This window comes from Megalops cyprinoides, chromosome 6, assembly GCF_013368585.1.
Source record: "Megalops cyprinoides isolate fMegCyp1 chromosome 6, fMegCyp1.pri, whole genome shotgun sequence".
Classification (NCBI taxonomy): domain Eukaryota; kingdom Metazoa; phylum Chordata; class Actinopteri; order Elopiformes; family Megalopidae; genus Megalops; species Megalops cyprinoides.
The window spans coordinates 28,587,086-28,609,491 of record NC_050588.1 but is presented as its reverse complement, the minus strand read 5'-3'; the positions used below and the strand labels follow the sequence as shown (position 1 = coordinate 28,609,491).

The window sequence follows — 22,406 nt, the reverse complement described above, 5'->3', positions numbered from 1 at the left end:
TTTTAGTCATTCTAATCGTGTTTTTAAACAGCCCAAGTTGGATAAATCGTGTTTCAGTAGGCAACATTACAATGCATTTCATTTTCGTAATGGAACACGAAGGTAATATTAAACCAGTCTGCAGAAGTAACACTAGATCCGAAATATCAATATCAATGTCTAAATGAATAAATGTAAATGCATTTGTTTTATCTGTTTCTTCATAATATAGATGTTATGGCAAGTCACTCGACAAAAAAATGAAAATGGTTTTAAAGGAAGTGGCTAACGTAACCTGCTTGTTTTTCCATACACTCGTGCACAACACACAAACAAACCCAACATTGCAACGGCCCAGTCCTCCCAGTCCAAGGTAGCAAAAGGTGAACCTACCGACTCGGTGACACAAAGGAAATAGTCCAACTCGACTTCAGGGAAAGTGATCAGGTCTCTGCAAAATGTCTTCTTGTGGGTCCAAGCTACACAACAGCGTAGCGCGATGAACCGACGTCCCGACGAAAACTAATAGCAACAACAAACCGAAAAACGTTGTTAGCCTCAGCTAATGCTGACAGCTGAGCTCCCCATCCAGACTGCACCTAAACAGACACCCATTTCTCGCGTTCAAAGTTTTTTCACTCCTCCTCTTCTGGACAACACTTTTTATAGACTTACCTGAAAAGGAAGTTGCTTGATGGCGTTAGCAACAAGCGCCAAATCAAATAAACGAAACAAAATGTGCGCGATTGTGTTGTGACCAGTCCAAACGGAAGTAAAATTCTGTACCACTTTGTGGTGTAGTTTTTCGGGACGCTGCAGTTGAATAAAACTCGTAAAATTTGCTCAGGGGGTTAGCGCTTACGGCCAAGCGAGCAAAAATGCGGCTTGGGCCAAAGTCATGTTCTTGACATCCTTTCAAGGCCTACTGCAGGTCACAGTAATGTTGTGTCGGGTTTGCAGTCATTCAGAGTTTGGACTAGAGGTGTTTGTGTCAAACTCAACACTAAAATTCTACGGAAAACAGTTAATTTATATCTTTGTTAATGGCCTGTCATACATTTTTTTTAATATTGAGGGTCATTTTTTTTGTTTCCTCCATATGTCTGACCTATATCTACAGGATATCCATTATCACTGCCAGTCTGATGTACCTTTGAGATGGACTGTGCTTTGTACGTAGATCATTGTAATGTTCACCACAAAACCAGTAGTTTTGATACAGGCATGTTTTAATAGAAACGTCAACAATTTTGAACAACCTAGTATGTAAAAAAAAAAAAAAAAAAAAAGTTTAAAAGTAACAGCGGCTAGCAACGCCACTTGGCTGTATTGTCTGAGGGTTGAAAGAAGAGGCATGCACCCTTTTGTTCACAAACAAAAAGGATATCGGAAGAAAAACGGAAATAGATAACAAAAAACATCTGAAGGCAATAAAATAATCTTGGCAAATACAAATATAGTGGTTTGAACAAGATCTGAAACATGAGGAGCATCCATCTGACAGTAGGACACTGGGCACTGCCTGTATCTTTTCTGTTTTCAGTCTCTTTTTTTTCTCACTGGTAGAAAACAAGGATTCCATTTAGTCATTTTTAAAGCGCTCTGAAGGGTAACTATATACATTCATTGCCGGCTCACCAGCCATTATATCCATCTCTGTGAGAGCGATACCCTTCTCCCTGGTTGCTGTAGCCTTCGCTCCAGGGATAGGTGTCCTCTGTAAAGTCCAAATAGTAGCCTTGCCACGCACCCCTCCCCTGCAGCAAGCCTCTTGTGCACGCCGAGCCCCCCCTGTCCCGACACCCCCTGGGTCTGGATCTGTTGCTGCTTGGTGGGAGTCCCCTGAAACTCGCAGCAGTGGCGTTGGCTCCGTTCCCCTGTGTGCTGTCAAACCCTACAGGAGCACCACCGCCGCTGCTGTTGATCCTGGCTCCCCGACCCCTGCTGTTCACACTGCTGGCCCCCTGGGGGAGGGGGAGCAGCCCGCTGCCCTGAGAGCCTCCCCTGGCCGGGGCCGCCGCAGCCTTCTCCACGCCTTTCCTGGCAGTGCTGGGCACTGGAGTGAGGCTGCCCTGGCTGCTGGGAGTGCTGCCGCCCAGGTTGGCCGTCTTCACCCCTCCCTGGAGGCTGAAGCTGGCAGAGCTGGGCGTGGCTCCTCCCTGGCTATTGGGCGTCCCTGATGCACTGTTCCCGCTGCCAGGGGTGGCCGACTTTCCCCGGTGACCCTCGACCGCCAGGCCAAGCGCCCCGTCGTCCTGGCTGGTGGGAGTGCCGCAGGCGCTGCTGACCCCAGCCAGGTGGCTCCAGCCGTGCTGCGCCATGTCGCCCACACTGCTGCTCACGCTGCCCGGGGTTAGGTAGCAGGCTCCTGGGGACGCCGTGGCGGCGAGGCCCTGGTGGCTGTGTGCGGCACCAGAGTGCATGGTGCTAGTGGGGCCGGTGCCGATTCTGTCCTGAGAGCCACACAGTGACATGCTGACGTCTATGGAAGCGGATGCTGTCCCTCTGCTACCAGGACCAGGGTGGGAGTGTGAGGAGCCCAGAGGGGAGAGAGTCACTGCCTGCAACGCCTGCACAGGCCTCGCCTCCTCCTGGTTGACTAGCAGTGGATGGCTGAGGTGGGCAGCCGAGGCCGGGAGCCTGCTGCTGTCTGCCTCCTGTCTGCCGCTGCAGGGAGAGGTGGGGTAGGGCAGGAGAGCGGAGTACCCGGAGGAGACGGAGTAAGGGGTCCGCAGTGAACCCGGGCAGAGGAAGCTCTGATGCGGATTGACGTTGAAAGCCCCAGGCGAGGTCCCTCCCACATCATAGTCCACAGGCGGCCTCTGGTTGGACGCCTTGAACTGAGAAATGGCGGACTTGAGAGCCTCAAAGTCCAGCGGCTTTGGCGTCTCGTCAGAGGACAGGAAGGACGTGTGTGCTCTCGCCTCTGCGATGTCCTGGTCTGGGAGGGGTGGACGAAACTCTGTTGTCTGGGGAAGAGGCGGCTGCTGTGCCAAACCTTCTGCTCCCACATCCGGCAGCTGGGCACTGGGCCCCTCTATTATAGGGGAGTCTTCCTCAGAGTCCAGAGACATGTCCTCTTCCTGCACACAGTCATCCTTCGCCACTGCAAGGCAGAATGCAGTGCAGTGAACCCTCAACAGGTACTAAACCATGCAGGCGACTGGAAATATTACTACAAAAGCCTTATTTGACAGCTTGTTTTTACTTCAGTACACATAACTCCTGAATATAGTGAAGATTTTTAAAATTCACATTCAGTCAATTTAGAGGACAATATATGCTATTTAACAGCTGACTGTGTGTTTTCATGTTAATTCACCTACGCATAGACCGCTAAATTACACTGGTATTCACAAGAATGTGGTGATGCACAATGAATGCAGGAGGAACGTGGCTGCAATACAACTTCATAATCACGTCATTGCAACGCAGAAACTGACCTGTAGGGGGAGTCGGATGAGAGCGATTGTCTAAGGTGTGCAGCTCCTCCCTACTGTCATGGAAGCCGATGAGGCTGTGGAAGCTGTGCATGATGTCATCGATGCTGGCGATCACTATCCCATTGCTGGAGTAGTGGGGGAACATCTCAAACCGCCGTTCTGCCAAACACAATGCCAAAGCCTACTTAGTAACAGCCACACTATAACAAACCTTATCTTACCTTGAACACGCTGGCGGCAGGTTTCCTGTGCTTTTTTCATCCTGTTAAAAGCACATTATTTACACCATTTATGCAAAATCTTAATATATGCAGGGTGTTGCTGTTGGAGGCGTCTGAGGTGTTCCATGTCACGCTGCAGAAACCACTCAGCCTGTGAGTCTGTCCTGACCCGTAATCAGTGTAAAGCTGGGCCATGCTGTGCGTTCATGCAGAAATGGAAATGATGTGGAGCTGCCTGAGAACGGTGCACCCGAAGGGGGGTGGTGGGTGTGCGGTGTACCTGTGAGGAAGATGATGTGCCGGTGCTGGGTGTGGTGGGCTTGCAGCCTGACCAGGCACTCCAGATCGGGGGCGTGGCGGGATGGGGCGTCACACTCGTGGTACGGCAGGAACTCCACCAGGTGTCTCTTCTGATAGGTGGTGAGTAGGTTTAACAGACTAAGAGCATCACTGTTCAACCTGAGGAGGGCAGAGGGTAAGTGCAAAGGAAAGGCAAAATGAGTGCTGTTACCAAGCCTCAGCACCCAAAGCATTCCAAGATGCATCCACTTTTAATGGAGCATTTTAAGTGACTAATAATGGAATGAAAGGAAAATGAAACATCAAACTGAAAATTCTCAGATCCCCTGTAATATGTGTGTGCCAAAGGTTCTCAAATCACAGTGGTTCGTTGGTTACCAATGGTTAATAGGTCTCTGCGTGAGTCACCGTGTGTCGTTTGCTTCATACTGACCTGCCCAGCTCCTTTAGTTTCTTCTGAGTTTTACAGTGCACCTTCCACTGCCAGAGGCTCTCCGGAGTGCTCTGCTGCTCCAGGAACTTCAAGAAAGTGTGCAGCCTCTCTGCACAAAACAACAAACAGCATTTGGTCCCTCGAAACCCTCAAGTGGTAATATACCGTGATGGTCTAAGAGCTAAGAGTGTCACAGTCCTGCCACTTCTTCCCTCTCTAAGCCAAATGCTTCAATGCAATCAAACTAAAAATAGGATCCCAAAAATAACTGACCACAAAATTTCAATGGCAGGCCATCACTCTCTCTTTTGGGGGGGTCTATTGGACTGAGAGTGGTCATGTATTCATGCAGACTCATGGTGTGACACAGCAGGGGAATGCAGGAACTGAGTCATTTGAGTGAAGCTGTCTCAGAGCTTCAAGCTGTCCACAACAGCAAATACGACAGCTACCCAGACATTACCTTATCAAATATTTACCCAATTAGCCACAGTTCTGTCCCTATGTGCAGAGATGAAAATGCAGATATTCAGACAGCCTGCATCCATTCAAACACCTTCTTACTTATGGAAAATAGCAACGGCATCCACACGTCCCTATCACTGGTTTTCTGGCGCAAGTCACTGCATAACTTCAGCCCTCCTGACTGACAGCGGTGCTGCACAGCTCTGTAATCCCTAAGCCAGCAGAGACAGTGTACAGCTCCCGGTTCAGCAGACATTCCCTAAGGTCAGTATTTCAGTATCTCCTTCCACAGCAAGACACCAGCGCGGCGTTTACTGAGAGCTGCTTGCTCTGAAACAAGGTGCGCGTCAGACTCACCGTGAGTGATGAAGTCTGGATTGAGCACAAAGTCGTCAGACACAATGAAGCCGCCGGACACAAACAGCTCATTGTAGGTGTGGTTTTTTACATCATCCAGGCTGTCCACTCCAGCAAAGCTCACTGACGACAGCTTCTTCAGTGATACCAGTGCTGGGATCTGGGGCACGGGCACAGAACACAGAGAGAGGGCCTAAGACTGCAGCCTAACCCTCAGATTGCTGTATTACTGTAAGGACACACACACAGCTAAGATATCATATATAAAGAAAGCCGTCTGAGGTTAGCTTTGACAACCACACTTCTGCCACAGCTTATAAAGAGCAGCTGAAATGCATTCATTACGAGCTAATTTTTGCTGTGTGATATCTCTGACCAAACCAAAAATCCACATCTGTATCAAAAGCCAAGGGTGGCACTGTCATTTCCTCACTGTGAGCTACCTTGTGGACGTGAGCAGCAATGTCCTCGTTTTGAATGATGATCAGCAGCTTGTCTAGATTGTTCTTACTCTCCAAGAAGGTCTGGGGGTTGCACTCAACATTTCCGAGTCTCATCAGGTACTCCTGGGCACAGCAAGAAAACGGAGACATTTTCATATATTTTACTACAACTGTCGATAAGCATTATTTACCCCCCCCCCTTTGTGTATGTTTTTATCAGAGATGAAGAACTGAATTTTGTCATTATACATGTTTTTATTTACAGACTTTTGAAATCTCTCTAATTCCTGAAAGATGTTCACTGCATTGTCCCAAACAAGCTGTTTAGAGGCTCATGTCCAGAAGACAGAGAGAGACAGGCAACCACATGAATATTTTTTGTAGAGCTACAATAAAAAACAACACATGGATATAAAATCTATTGTCATGTTACATGGACTCATATATTGTATTCATACGGGTTTTTAAATAAATAATTCATGAATAATTAATCCTTTATGTTTCATTGCACCTATTATAATAAAATCTGTTCTCAGATGAATAATTCATCAACAGGTAATTACAACTTGTATGGAGATTATCTGTCCCACGTGAATTTTTCTCCTGCTTCATCAGGGTGGACTCTACATCATTTCAATGAGTTGGAGGATATTTCACTCACTAGAGCCCCTTGACTTATCTGGCACTCCACTGCTCCAGTGTCTGTCTGGAGAAGATGTCAGCCTTTCCTCCATACCAAAATTGAAGAATCACTATTCTGTGAATCTGTGTGACCAGCTAGCTAGTTTCAGGCAATTTATAACGTGTGTTATGTGATCATCAAATATGATCATCTTAAGATATGACTACTAATACAATAACTGCAAAGACAAAGAGCTGTGCTTTTGATGTGTTGCAGAGGTACAAACTTTTACAAAATTTTGAGCCCGCGTGCATTTTGGTAACACGTACATCTGAAGGTTAGTGCAATACCTTGATCTCAAGACAGACGTCACTCTCCTCCTGAGAATGGATGTAGAACTTGACTGCGTTCTTCTGCACGTCCTTGATGATCTCCACCAGGCTGCTGAACACCTCAGGCTTCAGCTGGCTGATGAGGCTGCTGATGGATGCCGGAGCGGGACCTGAGGGGGGGTCCACGGTGGGGCCCGGGGCGGGAGCGGCCTCACCCAGCGGCTGCCCGTGCTGCTTTCCGTCCGCAGCAGCGCTAACAGCCGCGGGCTCTAGCTCCGCGCTGCCCCTGGCCACGTAAGGAGCCCCGCCTTCATGCCCGGGCTGCCTCCTGGAGTCCGCTTCAGTCTTCCTATGAAGCCCTTGAGGCACAGAGCCGTGCGTGTGCACCTCTCTAACGGTACCGAGTCGAGGTAGACTTTGAGGGGGCTGTCTGTGGGGCGGAGAGGGCACGGGTTTGCCAGGTGGGGCAGTGCAAGTAGAGGCAGCAGTAACAAGTGCTGGAGAAGGAGAAGGAGAGGGAGAGGGAGCAGGGGCCGGAACAGGAGCGAGGGCAGGGGGAACATGAACGTGGGCCGGGGAGCTGAGAGGGCTAGGGGCAGGGACAGACACGGAGGTCAGGGATGCAGTGCTAACGGCAGCAGCTTCAGTTGGAGCGTGAGCAGGGGGAGGCGACAGGTCGGGAACCCGTTCTGCGGTGACACCGCCGCTCTGAGCCCGCTCAGGGTTCACGAGGCGGCTCATCCTCTCGCACAGCGTGCTGACGAAGCTGTGGGTGGGGACTGGGGTGGTGTAGTGCGAGATGTACTCCGAGAACCCTGCCCCTGGCGTCCAGAGCGGCCGCTGCTGAGCCGGCGCCGTCGGCTCAGAGCTGTAGTAGACCTGCTCCCCCCTTAAAAGCTCCTGCATCTCCGTGGAAAAGTCACTGAGCTCCCCGTCGATGATGCTGTCCAAGCCATTGGGGAAACCATCCTGGTCTGGTGGATGGGTGGAGCCTGGCCTTTCTGGCCCCCGCTCCTCGTCCTCCTTCACCCTGTCTCCCATGTAACCGTCATCCTGAGCCTCGGGGAGAGCATTGAGGCCTTTCTCAGGGGTAGTGTAGTTTGACACCGCAGAGTTCTGCAGGAAGCGAGGATCTTGGGGGTTATCTTCTTCTGTGAGGCAATACCTGTCCAATTTTATACCTACATCAAAGCAACAAGGGTTAAGAAGATGGAGAAGGAGCAATACAATGAAACTGAGTAAGTTCTTTATCAGTAATGCATGCACAGAAATAAAAGTAGATAATGGTTTTTTTTAATAACAGTAAAACAATGGGAAATACCATGCAGATACAGATGTCTCAGTCAGTAGCTGTGTCATGCAACACAGCTACTCATCTGAGTACTTTGACTGTCGTGTTTTGGCAAACATTAACCAGACTATAGTTCCTTGACTTGGAAAACATCCACCAATCAGTAGTATCATCTTTATGCATTTCCTCAAGCTACTTTCGTGTATCCAAACATGTTGTTTCCATTAGTCTGGATGTCACGCCATAGCATCACGGCCACACCTGTTATGGGAATGAGGACCCAGGGCATCTGTCCTTCCCCCAGGGTCTCTGTGCGGTGCTGATCGTTGCTGGAGCATGGGCTGAACACCTCCAAGCTGCTCATACTGCCAGCCGTCTGGTCCTGCACACACAGGCAAAATAAATAAATAAATAAATACACTAAGGTGCAGGCTACGTGTACCATGTATTACAAATTTAAATAAAGGCAAAACAGATCCATCTTTGTGTTTTGGTAACAGATAATTGGACACTATATAACGTTTTGATAAAACTGGCCGTTCTGTAGCCGTTATAGTAAAGTCACAACACAAGCTTAGAGAACCTATCAATTTCATTATCGACACAGTTGCAACTGCAACATCTAGAGGGAAGTCAAATGTACAAAAACATTTTTTATGTACTTCTAAGGATGCTGTATAATAAATAAATATTAATATTCCAAATGCGATTACAACTTGACACTCGTACACAAAATGAGGAGGCGCGAATCAAAGCGTTGACCCTTTTTAATGAAGCCTTCGTTTCGTTCAGAGCCAAACTGACGCAGATAATTATTCACAAGATGGCACCAAATACAAACTAAATATCGACTGTTTACTATTAGGAGAGATAGATTTCGTTCCTTCTGTACTCTGTGATAAATACAAAGTAATATTTTAATAAATAGCTTTCGCTGGTAATGGTAGGTTCCGATGTCGTTCGCGTTCCTATGATAGCTGGGTAGCTTCTATTCTTCCACGGCAATTCGTTAAAACCATATTCAGAAAAAAATATCAGCGTTACTCTTGATAATGGCTAAACGCTCGGAAAGACGCTTTAAGAAATCTACACTGAAGAACCAGGAGACTCTCAGACGAAAAATGAATGCTTTCGATAGGCAAGCCTTGCTAATGCTGAAGACGTTTCACATGCAGAAGCTGAATCCAAAATGTATGTAATGACTAGCACAGAGTGCGGTCTTTGCATAGATGCAAAACATTACCGCCATTTATCTTTAGCAAAGAAAAGCTGCGAGACAAACTTGCTGTGAGGAAGAGGACATGTGCATATTACCTTCTTCTGTGTGGTGCGTATGATTTCCGGGTACAGATATGAATGTGTCTCCCTTGTACGGACGGGGTCATACTGAAAATTACACTATTCACAGCTTCTGGAGATTTATGTGTATTTTTGAGCAACATCCCTGAAACTAACTCCTTATGTAAATACTGCCTATAGATATCGCTAACTACCTAGAAAAACAGATAACTACTTATAGCTAAAAGCAGCCAAGTGTGTACGCAAATTATTCTAAAACATTCAATGCCGGCGATTGTTAATGTGTAACAAGATCAAAGGAAAACGAAGTGCCCGTGAAATTTCGACTTAAACTTCTATTTAAGGAATGCAAAATGTTATTCTCACGTTTGTACAAAACGTGCTTCAGGATGCTTTTAGGTGTTACTGTAAATTCATAACTTTATTGATAATGGGTAGTGATAAGACTTGATTCAGAATTTCTGCTTCACCAATAATTAACTCATCCATTAATTTTACCCGTGTACAATATGACAATTCGTAACCAAACGTGTGCGTGGTCTCAGAGAGTGGTCACCACTTGAATATCAGCATTATTTCTCTGGGATGGTTATGTGATTGACTCTAATTCAATCTGTCAAAAACCAAATCCCTGCCCAATCTAATCAGCACCTTTGCATTAGGTGAACTTTGAAAAGGTTCAGTCTTAAACGGTAATTGTAGGCTTAATGAGGTCATTCATGTCCTAAAGCAGAAATGCTCTTAAAACTCTCAGCTGTCTACTCTCAAGTCATTGCGAATCATCATCAGTAGCAGGAAATACCTCCAGATAGTCATTTCTGTCCAGCTCATCTTGGCCTTCGTCGTTGGTCTGATTCCGCAGGTCGATGTCGCAGCGGGCGGGGAGGCCGAGTTTGATCATCGTATCATAACGTGGCAAGTCATTCAGCTCGGGCCCCTCTCTGCCCTCGCCACCCACCGGGCTGCCGGGGTGCTCGGACAGACCAGAGGTGGACCCCGCCGTGGCTTTGTTGAAGGTGGCCAGCATCTCCATCAGCCTGGACGCGTTGCGGGACTCGTCCTTCCTCAGGTCAGAGTCACGGAGCCCCATACAGTTCATGACCGCAGACAGGGGGGGAGGGGAATGACCCTCTTCGTCTTTGAGAGGGGAAGAACACACATGGGATTACCCACAAACATGCACACATCCAAAAGAATCACGTGACACGTAACAGCTCACTGAGTATCATGCTTTACCCCCGGATGACCTCACCTCTGCTGTGCTCCCCGTTGTCCAGAGACGCCCTCCTCAGGTACTTGAAAGGTGCCTCTGCCGTCTCCTCCTCCAGCTTCCTCTTCAAGCCACGGGCTTCCCAAACGCCCTCCTCCAGCCCCTCGCGCCCCTCTGCCCCCTGCCTCGCCTCCCCCTCGTTCCTTTTCCACATGTGGATGAGCTTCAGCAGCTCCCTCATCTTTTCGGGGTCGTTGTCGGCCTGGGACAGCTGGGCTCCGTGCGCCCCGTTGGACTGCAGTCCCCCGTGCTTCAAATCGGGGGGCTGGCTGTCCGAGCCCTCCCAGTCTGACACGGGGCTGTACTCCGGCGCGCGGCGGAGGCTCTCCACCATCTCCTTGGCTTGCACCACGGCCAGCAGGTAGACGTTAGGGCGGTATATGTACGAGCGCAGGTAGCCCTCGAGGTTGTGCTTCTGTTTGGGCGCCGGATGGAGTTTTTCCCGCTCGTCCAGGTTCTGCTTGTACTCATTCATGTAATAGAGGCGTACCTTGCCATCGTCACGGCCGCTCAGGTAGTCCCGGGCTTGGCGCTCCACTCCAGCACCGAGGTCCGCGGGGGGGTTGGCACGCACCTTCATGAGGGCGTAGTGCAAGGCAGGGATGAAGGTGTCCAAGTGGGGCATTACAGGGTTCTGGGATTCAGGCAGCAAAGGCTCCTGGGGTGTGTGCCGCTTTGATGCTTTGGGAAAAAGGATTAAATGGGAGTCTGTGGTGAGATTTTAAGGATGAGTGTTAAGTTACGGAAGAACAACTTTTACAAAGAAATTAAAAAAACAGCTCAGATCCAGATGGCTGGAGCCCCTGTTATGTTGACAGCTTCCAATATGTAATGAAATTACTTCTGAGTAAAAATAGACGAAGGCCATCCTACACTTACATAACTTGGTAACTCCTCTTGGTTCCTGAAAGACAAAGAGAGCCTGCAGGCATCTCGTCCACCCTCCTCGCCTGTCTGAAACACAAAAAACCCCCACAAACCAATGATGTCTGACAAGAAGGCACAGTGGCCTCCAACAACATTTTATCCTTATTGTAACAGTGAGACAACAGAGGAGGGTAACATACCATTGGGACTGACCATCTGAGCTGATGACAAGAGGAAGAGGAAACCCTTGTCGAGCAATGTATTGACAAAAACCTGCAGAGAGAGGGTGAAACAGAGGTCATCCCTGTGGCCGGTAACACATGATCAAATTCAATTCAACCCGAATGTAAGAGGTCTGATTCATCAATTATTGGTAGTCAAGTCCTCAAAATGCACAATTGAATAATCACTTCAAAAGACTCACTATTCTGTCTCTCTCCAGCTTCTGCAGCAGGCCTGTGAGACTGTTCCCATGTTTGCTTTTGTCCACCACCTCAAACAGACTGCAGTACATCCCACTTTTCAAAACTGAAAAACACACACACACACACACATGAACTAACACTTGTTCCGATTGGTTCGCACAATACCAAAACCATTCTCTGTGATGTTCGCAACAGATTTTCCCAGTCGCTTACAGAACCTGCTGTTTGGGAAAACCCTCTCACCTTCTCGGGTTCCAGTGTAGGTGTCCCAGGAGAAAAGAACCGTTGGTATTTTCCTCTTCACCTGGTCCAGGTTCATCACCGTACCGATCTCAAGCTTTTCTGGACTGCACCAGAAAACCAACACAAGACAATACAGGTGTAGTACAGCAGAACGAAACACACCCTGTCTTTAAAATTTAAAAATGCACTTTTAATTACAACTTAATTTCTGAAAACCTCTGTTGAAATGAATGCTTTACATCGATCTGTCCCTGATTTAATTTGCCATTACTGATGAAGGGCAATAGAACAACACAGGAAGTGCATGTGAACATCATGCACTTCCCTCAACACTCCAGTCTTTATCAAAGGTGTAACAGGAAGTTAAGTTTGGGAATTTGTATGGGTTTAAGATAAGCAGTTCAGCACACTGTGACTACCAGAATTCAGAGTCTGTATTCACGCATTCCTGGGAGAAAAGGACCCTGTCGGAATACTTTCACTCTGCTGACCCGTGAGCTAAAAAGCAGTGTTATCTGAAGAGAGAGGAGGGACTCACAGTTTGAAGGGAAGAAACGGGCGGGTGGAGGAGCGGAGGCCAATCTGGTACACAACCTTGCCTCCATTAAGCAGCTGCCCGCTCCACACTGTGTAGCTGCTCCTGGCTGCCGTGAGAGGACGACATGGGGTGAACCACAACTGCTGGAGCATGTGCATGTCTACACTGTACCAACACATGGTAAGGTGAATACAATATGAAAACATATATACATATATATATGTATGTAATTATACAATGATATTACCTCTACTTCCTTCAGAGATGTTGCTGTTTAATCTGAAAACAAAAACAGGAAACTGCTTGAAACCTGACAATTAAAGTTAATATATACGTCACCACATGCCAAACTCAGAGAAATAACACTACTGTCACAGAAGGATACCTGAGAGGGGCAGTAGGTTTTGGAGGGGGTGTGGCTTCTTTGCCTTTGTACAAAAAGGACACCACTGCATACGGGCACACGTGTCGGGGGCGGGATTTAATCTCATCAAAGGAGTACTCATAGAAGTATTGCTGTGGAAACAAGACAACACAAGTCAGGAAGATGGCTGAAAGCACCACAGGGCTGAGCAGGGATTATGTAACAACGAACACTGGACAATCAATCAGTGAACAATGAACTGAGCTTCTCCTCTGTCTTTCAATGACAGCACACCATGTCTGACCATGAACAGTTAGCATTCAGTAAGCATGTAATGTGTGTGTGTGCTCCCTGACATTAGTGACTATGCGATGTGGGTTTTGCTCCAACATGCACCTGTGTGAGCTCAAATGCTCTGTACGACAGAAGAGAGGTCACTCTGGCGGCGTTCTTCGAGACATGACAGTCAAATTTGGGCGTGGGATCCAGGAGGTTTTTGGACATATTTTCATATATGCTTTTTACCTTGCCCTGAAAGGGAGAAAGGCATGTCATTCAGTAATCCTTCTATGCACTGCTGCACCATTTTAAATTCATTTAAATTAAGATGCAGAGAAAGGAAAACCCTTTTTTTTCTTTGTGACATTACCTTCATAACTTTAAATATAATAATATCACCGGTGGCACCCAGGTCAAAAGGATTTATTTTCAGCAAATCTGAGTATTTGGACAGATAAACACCTGAGAGGACAAAAATAAATATTTTAGTATTAATCCTTGTGGGTCATATCACATGGGACAAAATCACTCTTCCAGAATTCAACAGTCGAGATGAATGGAAAGCACCTATAACAGCAACAAAGCATAAACAGATACTCTTTCATTATTACCTGCAGGTTGACAGAAGGAGTGACCCTGTCAAAGCACTTCATAAAAACATTTTACACATAATAAATGAATCACCCTAAAGCGACATCTAAGGCTGTCTGCTAAGCAATTAAAATAAAGGGCACCCTGTGGTGATTACTGGTTGGGCAAAAAAAAAAAAATAATAAAGTATGGTTGCCATAATATTTTCCATTCAGTAAACAGGTGACAGCTGATCTGGGGCAGTACCTTCCTGTGTAGGGGCACCAGCTGTGAACAGAGAGCGCATGTGGGGCGTTGTGCTTTTGCTGCTCCGTGCTCTGAGCTCAGAGGGTAATGGCTGTAGCACTGGGATGAGTAAATGCTCAGCTATTCACCAAAGCCCATCCACCCCAACAACTCTGACCGCCCTGCAGTCAACAGAGCACCACCGCCTCTGCATCGCCACTACAGATTTATTTGCTTAGCAGAGGAACAAGCAACACCTCTCCCACATGCTGAAGAAAGCCACCCATCCTGCCCTCATGGAAAGGTCAGTCCTCTTCCTCTTGCACTTCAGTTCTGCCACGTGGGGGCAAACTGAAGCTTTTTCCCTCTCGTTGCCTCTTCAACAAAAGCTTTACAAAAAACGACACTCTCTTTTCCATGGGGTTAAAAATAGCAGCCATCACACAGATGTGTTCCACACGGTCACAGCAAGTGAGAATGTCCTGAGGACCTTGTTCCAGCTGACCTATTGAATCCAGCTTTAACCAAAACTATTTTCTACTTCCATTTGTAACCCCCATGTTTTCACTCATTTAAAGTTACCACAGCCTGACAATCAACGCATTCTTAACACTCAACCTCTTTCTCACAGCCCTCAGTAATAAGTGGAATTTCACTGAACTTCAAAGTCTTTCCCATAATGACTAGGGCACCAACCACCAAACCACAGCCAATGTATAGCTCTGTCCAGCTGCTGGCTATTATTTCACTTGGACAGTAACCCTTTAGCCCCTAAAATGATGTCCTTATGTTAGAGTCACATGACAAGGCCAGAGGCTATATCAAAACAGACCACTGTCCCCTCACACAGTGTGACAAGCAGACTGAACATTCACTGATATCTTGCCCCACCCAACTATGAAGCATTAAATGTAGTCTAAATCAGGACTCTTGAGCCCTGCTCATGGGGTCTCGTGTGTGTGTTTGTGCTGGTCTTCGTTCCAGCTGAGCTCTTAATTAGGCTTGACAGAGCTGTTAACTGAATACTGATCTGCATGCATCATCTCTAATAAAAGTCCGCCCTGAAAGTATACTGGTTGGAGGGTGTTTCTTCTTATAAAAAATATAAAGGTACAGCGTTTATTTTTATTTTGTTCAGCTGCACTGCCCAGGCAAATGAGGAATGGATAGCCAAGATATTCATTTTGACAAAAGTTCTGTGGGAACAAAACTAGCAAACAGTAAGAATCACATTTCCCTGAGACAAGACTGACAAGCACTGTCCAAATGTCCACCAGTCATTTTTGCTCCCTGCCTCAGAAGATTTATTAAAAGTTATCTGCTCAGTGAGCTGAGAGAAGTATAATGTGTACTGAGCAGAGAAGCCAAAAATAAAACCACAACAAAGGACAATTTGCTGAGGGGGTAGCTGAGAAGGCTCTGGTGTGACATCAGCCGCATCAGGAAACGAAACTGACGATGTCGACAATCGCGTCAATCAGAAGCTCTGCGCCTACCCATTGCGGGATTCCCCAGCGTGGTGATCCGAGTGTGCCCCACCGACAGGCCCTTCTCACAGATCAAGTGGAGCTGTGGGAAGAACAACAAAAAACAGCTGAGAGCGCATATAACCCCGCACAATGCCCTCTCCAATTCATTTTACGTAACGACCTTGGACGAAAACAAAAGGGAGAAAACGAATTCCCGAGTGTGGTGCTGTACTACTGTAATCATTACAAGGGGATCTTTTTGGCATGTAGAAATGTTTTGCAGAGATTTGACACATCTGGTATTCATAAGACTGACTCATTCACGGCACCTCTTTGCTGTAGCATGGGAAAACAATGAGGTGTTTCTGTTCTAGCTGTGAACCCCCCTACTCCTGCAGCTCAGAGGAAGGTCTCTCTGTCCTTTCTTGCACAGATAGTGCCTCTGTCTATCTCTGATTAATAGTCACTACCTTCCTGCCCTGTGAGTTGGAATGCCATCACTACTGTCTCCTTCGTAGAGTAGAGTTTTAGCAGCAGTGAAAGGACAAGCCTCCTCCCTAGCAGCTGATAATCACTGTATGAGGGGCAGTGGAGCAGGAACCGGTAGAGGAGAGAGGTGGGTAATGTGGGAACGTGTGGCTGTATTTTCATTGCCTTCAGAAATTGATCACTGAAAAGACCAACCCAATATCTGATTACTGGAAATGTGACCAAAACTACGATAAAAAGCTAATTTTTCTATTAGTTTTATTTTTCCCTACAGGCTTTAAATGTGGCATAATTGTAACTAACAAGCAAATTGAGTAAAACAAATCAATCTGTGGTTTGTCTGGTAAACTGAGTGTTTTTTTTTCAGTGATTCTAAGCCGGGTTTAAATGTCAACCAGACCTGGTCTTGTGTTTCCTAGGACAGAAACATGCGAGCAGCAGGTACTGGTGGTGACATTTCTCGGTCATTTCCACTGCCTGCTGGCACATGGAGACAGACCCACCCACCTTGGAGGGATCCGGCAGCAGGAAACAATAGGACTCCAACAGCTCCTTGTCTGTCCGCCCATCCTGTTTCAGCTCCCTCCTCTTCTCAACGAACTGCCAGTCAGCACACAGCAAAACCCATGTTAGAACGGTAGGAACTGAGACGACAAGCTCCACTAACAAAGGTCATGAGTTGCCATCAAAAAAGGGACTTGCTGTTAAGAGGAAGTAAATATATCCCAGAATTCAATTGAAAATGATTTGCTCACATCCTTCTCCAGCAGCTCACTGTGGACAAGTCGGCCCTTGGTGTAGGAAAACGTCCCAGCCGAGGAGGCATCACGGTAACAGGAGGAGAGGATTTTCACAATGTCTTCAAACTCACGCGACCCCTGGGACAGGTACTGGAACAAGGCTGTGGTAAGCAGGGAAAGACGGCAAAATGTTGGCCTGACGCATGGAACAACCCTCAGCAGCTCTCATTATGAGTGGTGAAGACAGAACATGAACCTTGAATTAGGTATAGGCAAAGGTACAAACGCACACTATCCACTTGTTTTGCCAAAACACCAATTCCAAGGTTTACTTATGCATCCAGTTTACAATTACATAAAAATGTGCACATTGTATAAGACCAAGTACAAATTGCCAGAAATTCATCACGAGAGAGGCAGGTGGACACACAAACATTTACATAAATTGTACATGTAAAAAAACTTACAAGTTAATGGGGCTAAGTCAACCCTATACAATTCTTTTTACATTTTACTACAAGGGGACAACAGTAAGCAGTATACTGACAATACGTGGCGTACACTGTCAAAGAGGGCAGGGAGAATGGCATTTAGCAAGTGGTTGGTGTTACACTAACAGTCCTGTCCTGATAACTTTACCTTTCCAGAGGCAAAAAAAGGTGTCATTGCTCTGCATGTCTTATTTGTGGTAAATGTTTGCAGTTCCCAGAACCTATTTTCATGGTCAGATCTAAGAAACGGTCAATAATGTTTCAGGTTTTTAGTACCGATTGGTCGGCGTGAAACAGAAAATCCACTGAGTCAAAACAAGCGAACAGGCATTCGTTTCCCTTTCAAGCACTCCCCATTACAAAGCCAAATTGATGGGCCTCGCATTCAACAGTTTCATTGTGTGCTTTTTTAACATACTAAAAGAAAGACTCGCAGGAAGCACCTGCCTCTCAGTGGCCCACTTCCACTTCAGGTACACACCAGGCACAGATACTGAACCAACATTCATGTAATTTGAACCGCAACATCATCACCGAAACTTTTATAGCAACGCTTCCCAGACCGCCCTCTCATAATGCAGAGCCATTAGCACAAGGGGGCTGCCTACCACAAGGCAGATCGTGATCATCCCTCACAAAGCAGTCACGACAAGGTTGGGCTCATTTGAGGCCAGCATAAAACTTCTCATAACCGCATAAGGGGCAGTTATGAAAGAAGAAACAAATACACGCATCCATCTGCCACATTAAATTCTTTCATCACGGTGAAAAACAAGCCATTTCTGATTCTGACATGAGACCAAGATGGCTGAATTCCAAAAGCCATAGAAGAGGTCACTGAAAGTCCCAGTGGGAGCTCTGAGGTGTGTATACGGGCAGTAACAAATCCATCTGTGTCCACCAACACAGAATGGCAAGTAAATATCACAATGGGCATATAATTTCAGCAGCTACACGTCTTGCCAATCAAGATCTTCCAATCAATCACTGCTCCTGCTCATACTCATTCCAACTAAGAAAGTCTCTTGGCTAAGACATTAAGTTACAGAAATTTATAAAAAATTTAACATTCTGTAAAACAGGCTGCTAGATAGACAGATAGATAGATAGATAGATAGAGATAGATAGATAGATAGATAGATAGATAGATAGATAGAAAAACAACAAGGAAGGATAACAAGACTCAGACAAACTGTGCTGCTACTGGTGCAGCGCCCATCTATGAACAAAAGAGATGCTCAAAACACAACATCTAAGTCATCAAGCTGATATGCATGGTTCATGGTCTCTTGTCAATTCGATAAAACGATATCTCCTGATGAGGTTAAAAGACAGAGGGCTTCAAAATAAATACAACAGATAATTATTTCCTTGTGGGTACTGAAAGGAAATTGCATGAGACTTGATTATTCAGCTGTGAGTCCAAGATACACATAAAAAATGTTGAATTTTCAGTGAACAAACACAATATAGGCCTACAACTGTGATCCTACTGAAGTGAAAATACAGCATATGATTTCTATCTTGTTACCGGCTGCTGAATTTTATGTAATTCTCTTGCAGTGTCCAAAATAAGTACTTTTGAAGGTTTTGTCCAACAATGGAATAATACACTGGAGTGGTTACCTTTTTTCTGTAGTCTCATGACAATTATCTGTATGCTGTTCCATCCAGCATTCCAGATAAGTCACTAAACAGAGCCGACATTTTTGACTCATAAAATTTGAAGCATGCGGCCTTTGTGAGTACAGGAACAAGATTGCAAGAATACTGCGATCAATATAAGCTCTCTACACTGACAAAAACATCATGGAAATTATCAATGACTTGAATTGTATATCTTGGCGCAATACTATCGGAGACATCACATTTTCAACAAGATTTGCCTCTTTACCCACATATTAAGTAAAAGTATGAAAAGTGTCTTCCTGTTACTTACTGGGAAAACATCATGATATACCTATGATGGTTATTTAAGTAGCCAAAATTGTACCATTTGTTAACAAGACTACTGAAATAATGTACTTCTAACATTCTGTACAAGCTTATAAACAATGTTTTTTTTTATCATGGTTACATAGAGAGGGGATGCAACTTTATAATTTCTCACACCTAAATTGTATGTAACTTTCAGACACATGTCTCAGACTCATTCAAAAGGAACACATTTTGAAGTCTCCCTCTGAGGTGTGCTTCACAAAATCAAAAGCATCCTAGACTCCTGACACCGGGCAGCAACAATACAACAAACAGACCTTTTGTTTTGACCAGTTTATCCAAAGGACAGTGTAATGGTCTTGAAAATCTAACAATAAAATGAACAGCTAAAAACGAAACATAAGATGGCCAATTGCCATCATGTTTCGCTATTTTTGGGGGTGACAAAGATTAGTTAGCTAATGCGTTAATATTAGGAAGTAACATCTCCCACGAAGGTAACAATTAATAACCTTTTGCTTGCACTGGTGTCACAAAGCTACACATTTCAAATACTAATTTGGTTTACAAACGATGTCTAGTTCTGTGAATGGAAAATTTGCACAAATTGATTAAAAAATGACACCTTTTTAGTGTGTTGTAGACTAAAACAATTCTCTGCAACATCTCATCCCTGATCTTTTATCTGTGGAGGAAGCTGGAAGAAACGATTCTAAGCTGTGACAGTAATCATGTAACAGTTGCGGTCTTTCAATTTATGCATTTATGTATTCAATTATTATGTCTCACTTAATGCACTGAGCTGGAAACCTGGATCACTTTCTGGCAAGTGAGAAATTTTCCAAAGCCTCAAACAACCTCAGCAGTCAAAACTCATTTTTAGGGTCTCCATTAGTGACGTGACATGTAGTGACAAGTGTCTGCATTTCTTTTTGTACATGCGGTTTACATGAATAGCTGGAATTTAACAGATTTTTGTCTTTAAACATCCAGATGAATTAGGAAGTTCTGAGAGTGCAGTAGTCACTTTAAAGGTATGCATCTTGGGGAAATATCAGACTCAGTCCAGCCCTTAGAACACAATGGATACTGCCCATGAACACCTAAAGGGTTAATATGAACAAGCAGTGCGATCCAGGATGCATTCCATTAAAAGGACTTTAGAGGTGTAATCGATTTCAAAACGAAATGGGACCATGTGTGCGTATGCATATATTTTGTTTATTCATGTTCACGAGTTTCACTTTCAAGTTGAGTATTAAAAACTGTACTTGTTGTTCATTCCACACTACAATATCCCAACACAAAACACCACTCAGGGCCTTTCATTTAAGTATAGCAGACAAGAATTTCAGTTTAAGACCATTCACACCAGATTGAAACAACCAAAACTGCTGGTATTGTCATGTATCCATGTGAACCTACATAGCTGCTTAAGGTTCAACGTAAAAGTTTCACCTACAAAATCTGAAAGGTGAAAACATGATAATTTCCAAAATGCTTTTAGCTGTTTAGGTGTTGGCAACAAGCATCCCAGGACTTTCAATCATCATTTTAGAATGGGAATCACCAGAACTGCAAAGTACACAGAACATGGTAGACAACCATGGTAGAGACCATGGCTGGCCCTTAATCAGTAGAGAAGAGCACAGTTCTTCAAGAAAGAGAAAAGGACCATTTCTGGAGAGATCTTTAAGAGCAACTTCTCTTGGATGTTACAAGGACCCAATCATAGGTGCAAAACAGAAGGAAATGCCTCCCTTCAATTTAAAATGGAGCCATCAGACGTGGACCTGGGAGTGACGTGGAACCATCAGAAAAGGGAATGCCTTGGGTTACAGCTGCAAACCAACTTTGGCATTTCCCACCTGCAGCCATAAATACCTTCTTGGTAAGACTGCTGCTACTACTGAAGCTACTGTTGACAGCATGTCAAACTGTCATTTCCACTATTGAGTATATGGGCTCAAACAATCACTGTTTGTCCACATAGCTAGAATGCATGAAAGCATCCCAACAGAAAAAAAAAATTCAGCTACTGCATTTTACACTGAATGGGTGGAGAGAAAGGGTGAGTACATGAATGAAGGGACTTCTGTTGATATCCACTGGTGATGGGTGTGGCCAACCAAACATAACTTGACACCTGAGGGCAACAAGGCATACTTTAAAGAACGCATCATTTAAAAAAAAAATCCTTTAAAATTGATCTTCAGGTGTGGGATTACATGTTATCCAAGAATAAAGTTAAGCATCATTCCACTGTTGTGATTGGTCTTGGTTCAGAGAGCCACGCAACTCGTTAAAACGAGGTACCATCTTCACGTGGTTGCCTCCTCTGATCTGATGGCGCCTCCCAGCTCTGAAACTTACCTGCAGTGTTCTCACTGAGAATTCTTTAGATTGTTTGCAGGAATAAGATAACGGTTTTTTTCGCGGAATAAACTACCCTCTGCAGATGGATCAACCCACAACAATTCTCTAACCTCAGCCAAGAAACGCGATTTGCTTCGTACATGCAGCAGATGGAACTATGGAACAGAATACAGCCTCTGTGTTTAGGAATATGAATTTGAGAGAATGCACAACCTTTCCGTTCTTTGTTCTTCCTCGGTATCTGAAAGTTTAGCCGTGGCAACTCGTCTAATGGTCTCTGATATGCCGAGGGAGAACTGTTGTGCCTCAGCTCCGACACACCGCTCCTCCGCCTTTCAGTAGCTTCTTGCTCAGACGCTAGTCCTTCACATACAGCTTGTTCGCCATCTTGGCTGGATGCGACCGCGGCTGGCAACAAATGCTTCAAAATATCGCAACTCTCCGCAGAAACATCGCCGCCTTGCCTCCTGTCGCCTCCTTTGCCCTGTTGTCTTTCCATATTAAGGTTACTGGCCATTGTTCGAACGACGGATGAAACACTCGCCGCTTCCACACTTCTGCGACCGCTGTATATGGCTTTCCTACTATCTCTTCTCAACCTGCCTCCGCCATTCTGTCTCTCTGACGTACTCCTTCCTCTCCACTGCTTCACTCCGCCGCCCGACGTTGCATTTATAATCTCACTCACGTACAAGCGGGCGTCGCGCCTCCTGTCGGCTCTTGAATGTACTGTGTTTATGAGACTGTCAGAGTTTGACACAGAATAGGGATGTGTTTTTTTTTGTTTTGGTTTTTTTTTTCCTGAGGATTGAGGATGACAGATGCATTGTCGAATTCGAGCCTTAGGCTGCTATCTACCATGTAGCCTACTATCTTAAAGAGGTGATCCGCCCGAAATTGACTGTAAGTGAATTAG

At 45.5% G+C, this 22,406-nt stretch overlaps 1 protein-coding gene across 1 annotated transcript; it reads right to left on the bottom strand.

Moving 5' to 3' along the window:
* Positions 1 to 1,308: 1,308 nt before the first annotated feature.
* Positions 1,309 to 22,181, bottom strand: tasora (transcription activation suppressor a). The gene is made up of 23 exons (XM_036531228.1): positions 21,704 to 22,181; positions 16,701 to 16,846; positions 16,453 to 16,545; positions 15,484 to 15,556; positions 13,542 to 13,633; positions 13,289 to 13,423; positions 12,914 to 13,044; positions 12,776 to 12,807; positions 12,529 to 12,634; positions 11,991 to 12,094; positions 11,747 to 11,850; positions 11,523 to 11,595; positions 11,335 to 11,409; positions 10,438 to 11,136; positions 9,988 to 10,322; positions 8,148 to 8,268; positions 6,614 to 7,776; positions 5,642 to 5,764; positions 5,199 to 5,358; positions 4,377 to 4,485; positions 3,924 to 4,102; positions 3,423 to 3,581; positions 1,309 to 3,085 (listed from the first exon to the last, which is right to left on the bottom strand). Exons 1-23 carry the CDS (start codon positions 22,005 to 22,007, stop codon positions 1,614 to 1,616), a joined length of 5,988 nt encoding a protein of 1,995 aa, XP_036387121.1. The 5' UTR covers positions 22,008 to 22,181; the 3' UTR covers positions 1,309 to 1,613.
* Between the last annotated feature and the right edge of the window lie 225 nt (positions 22,182 to 22,406).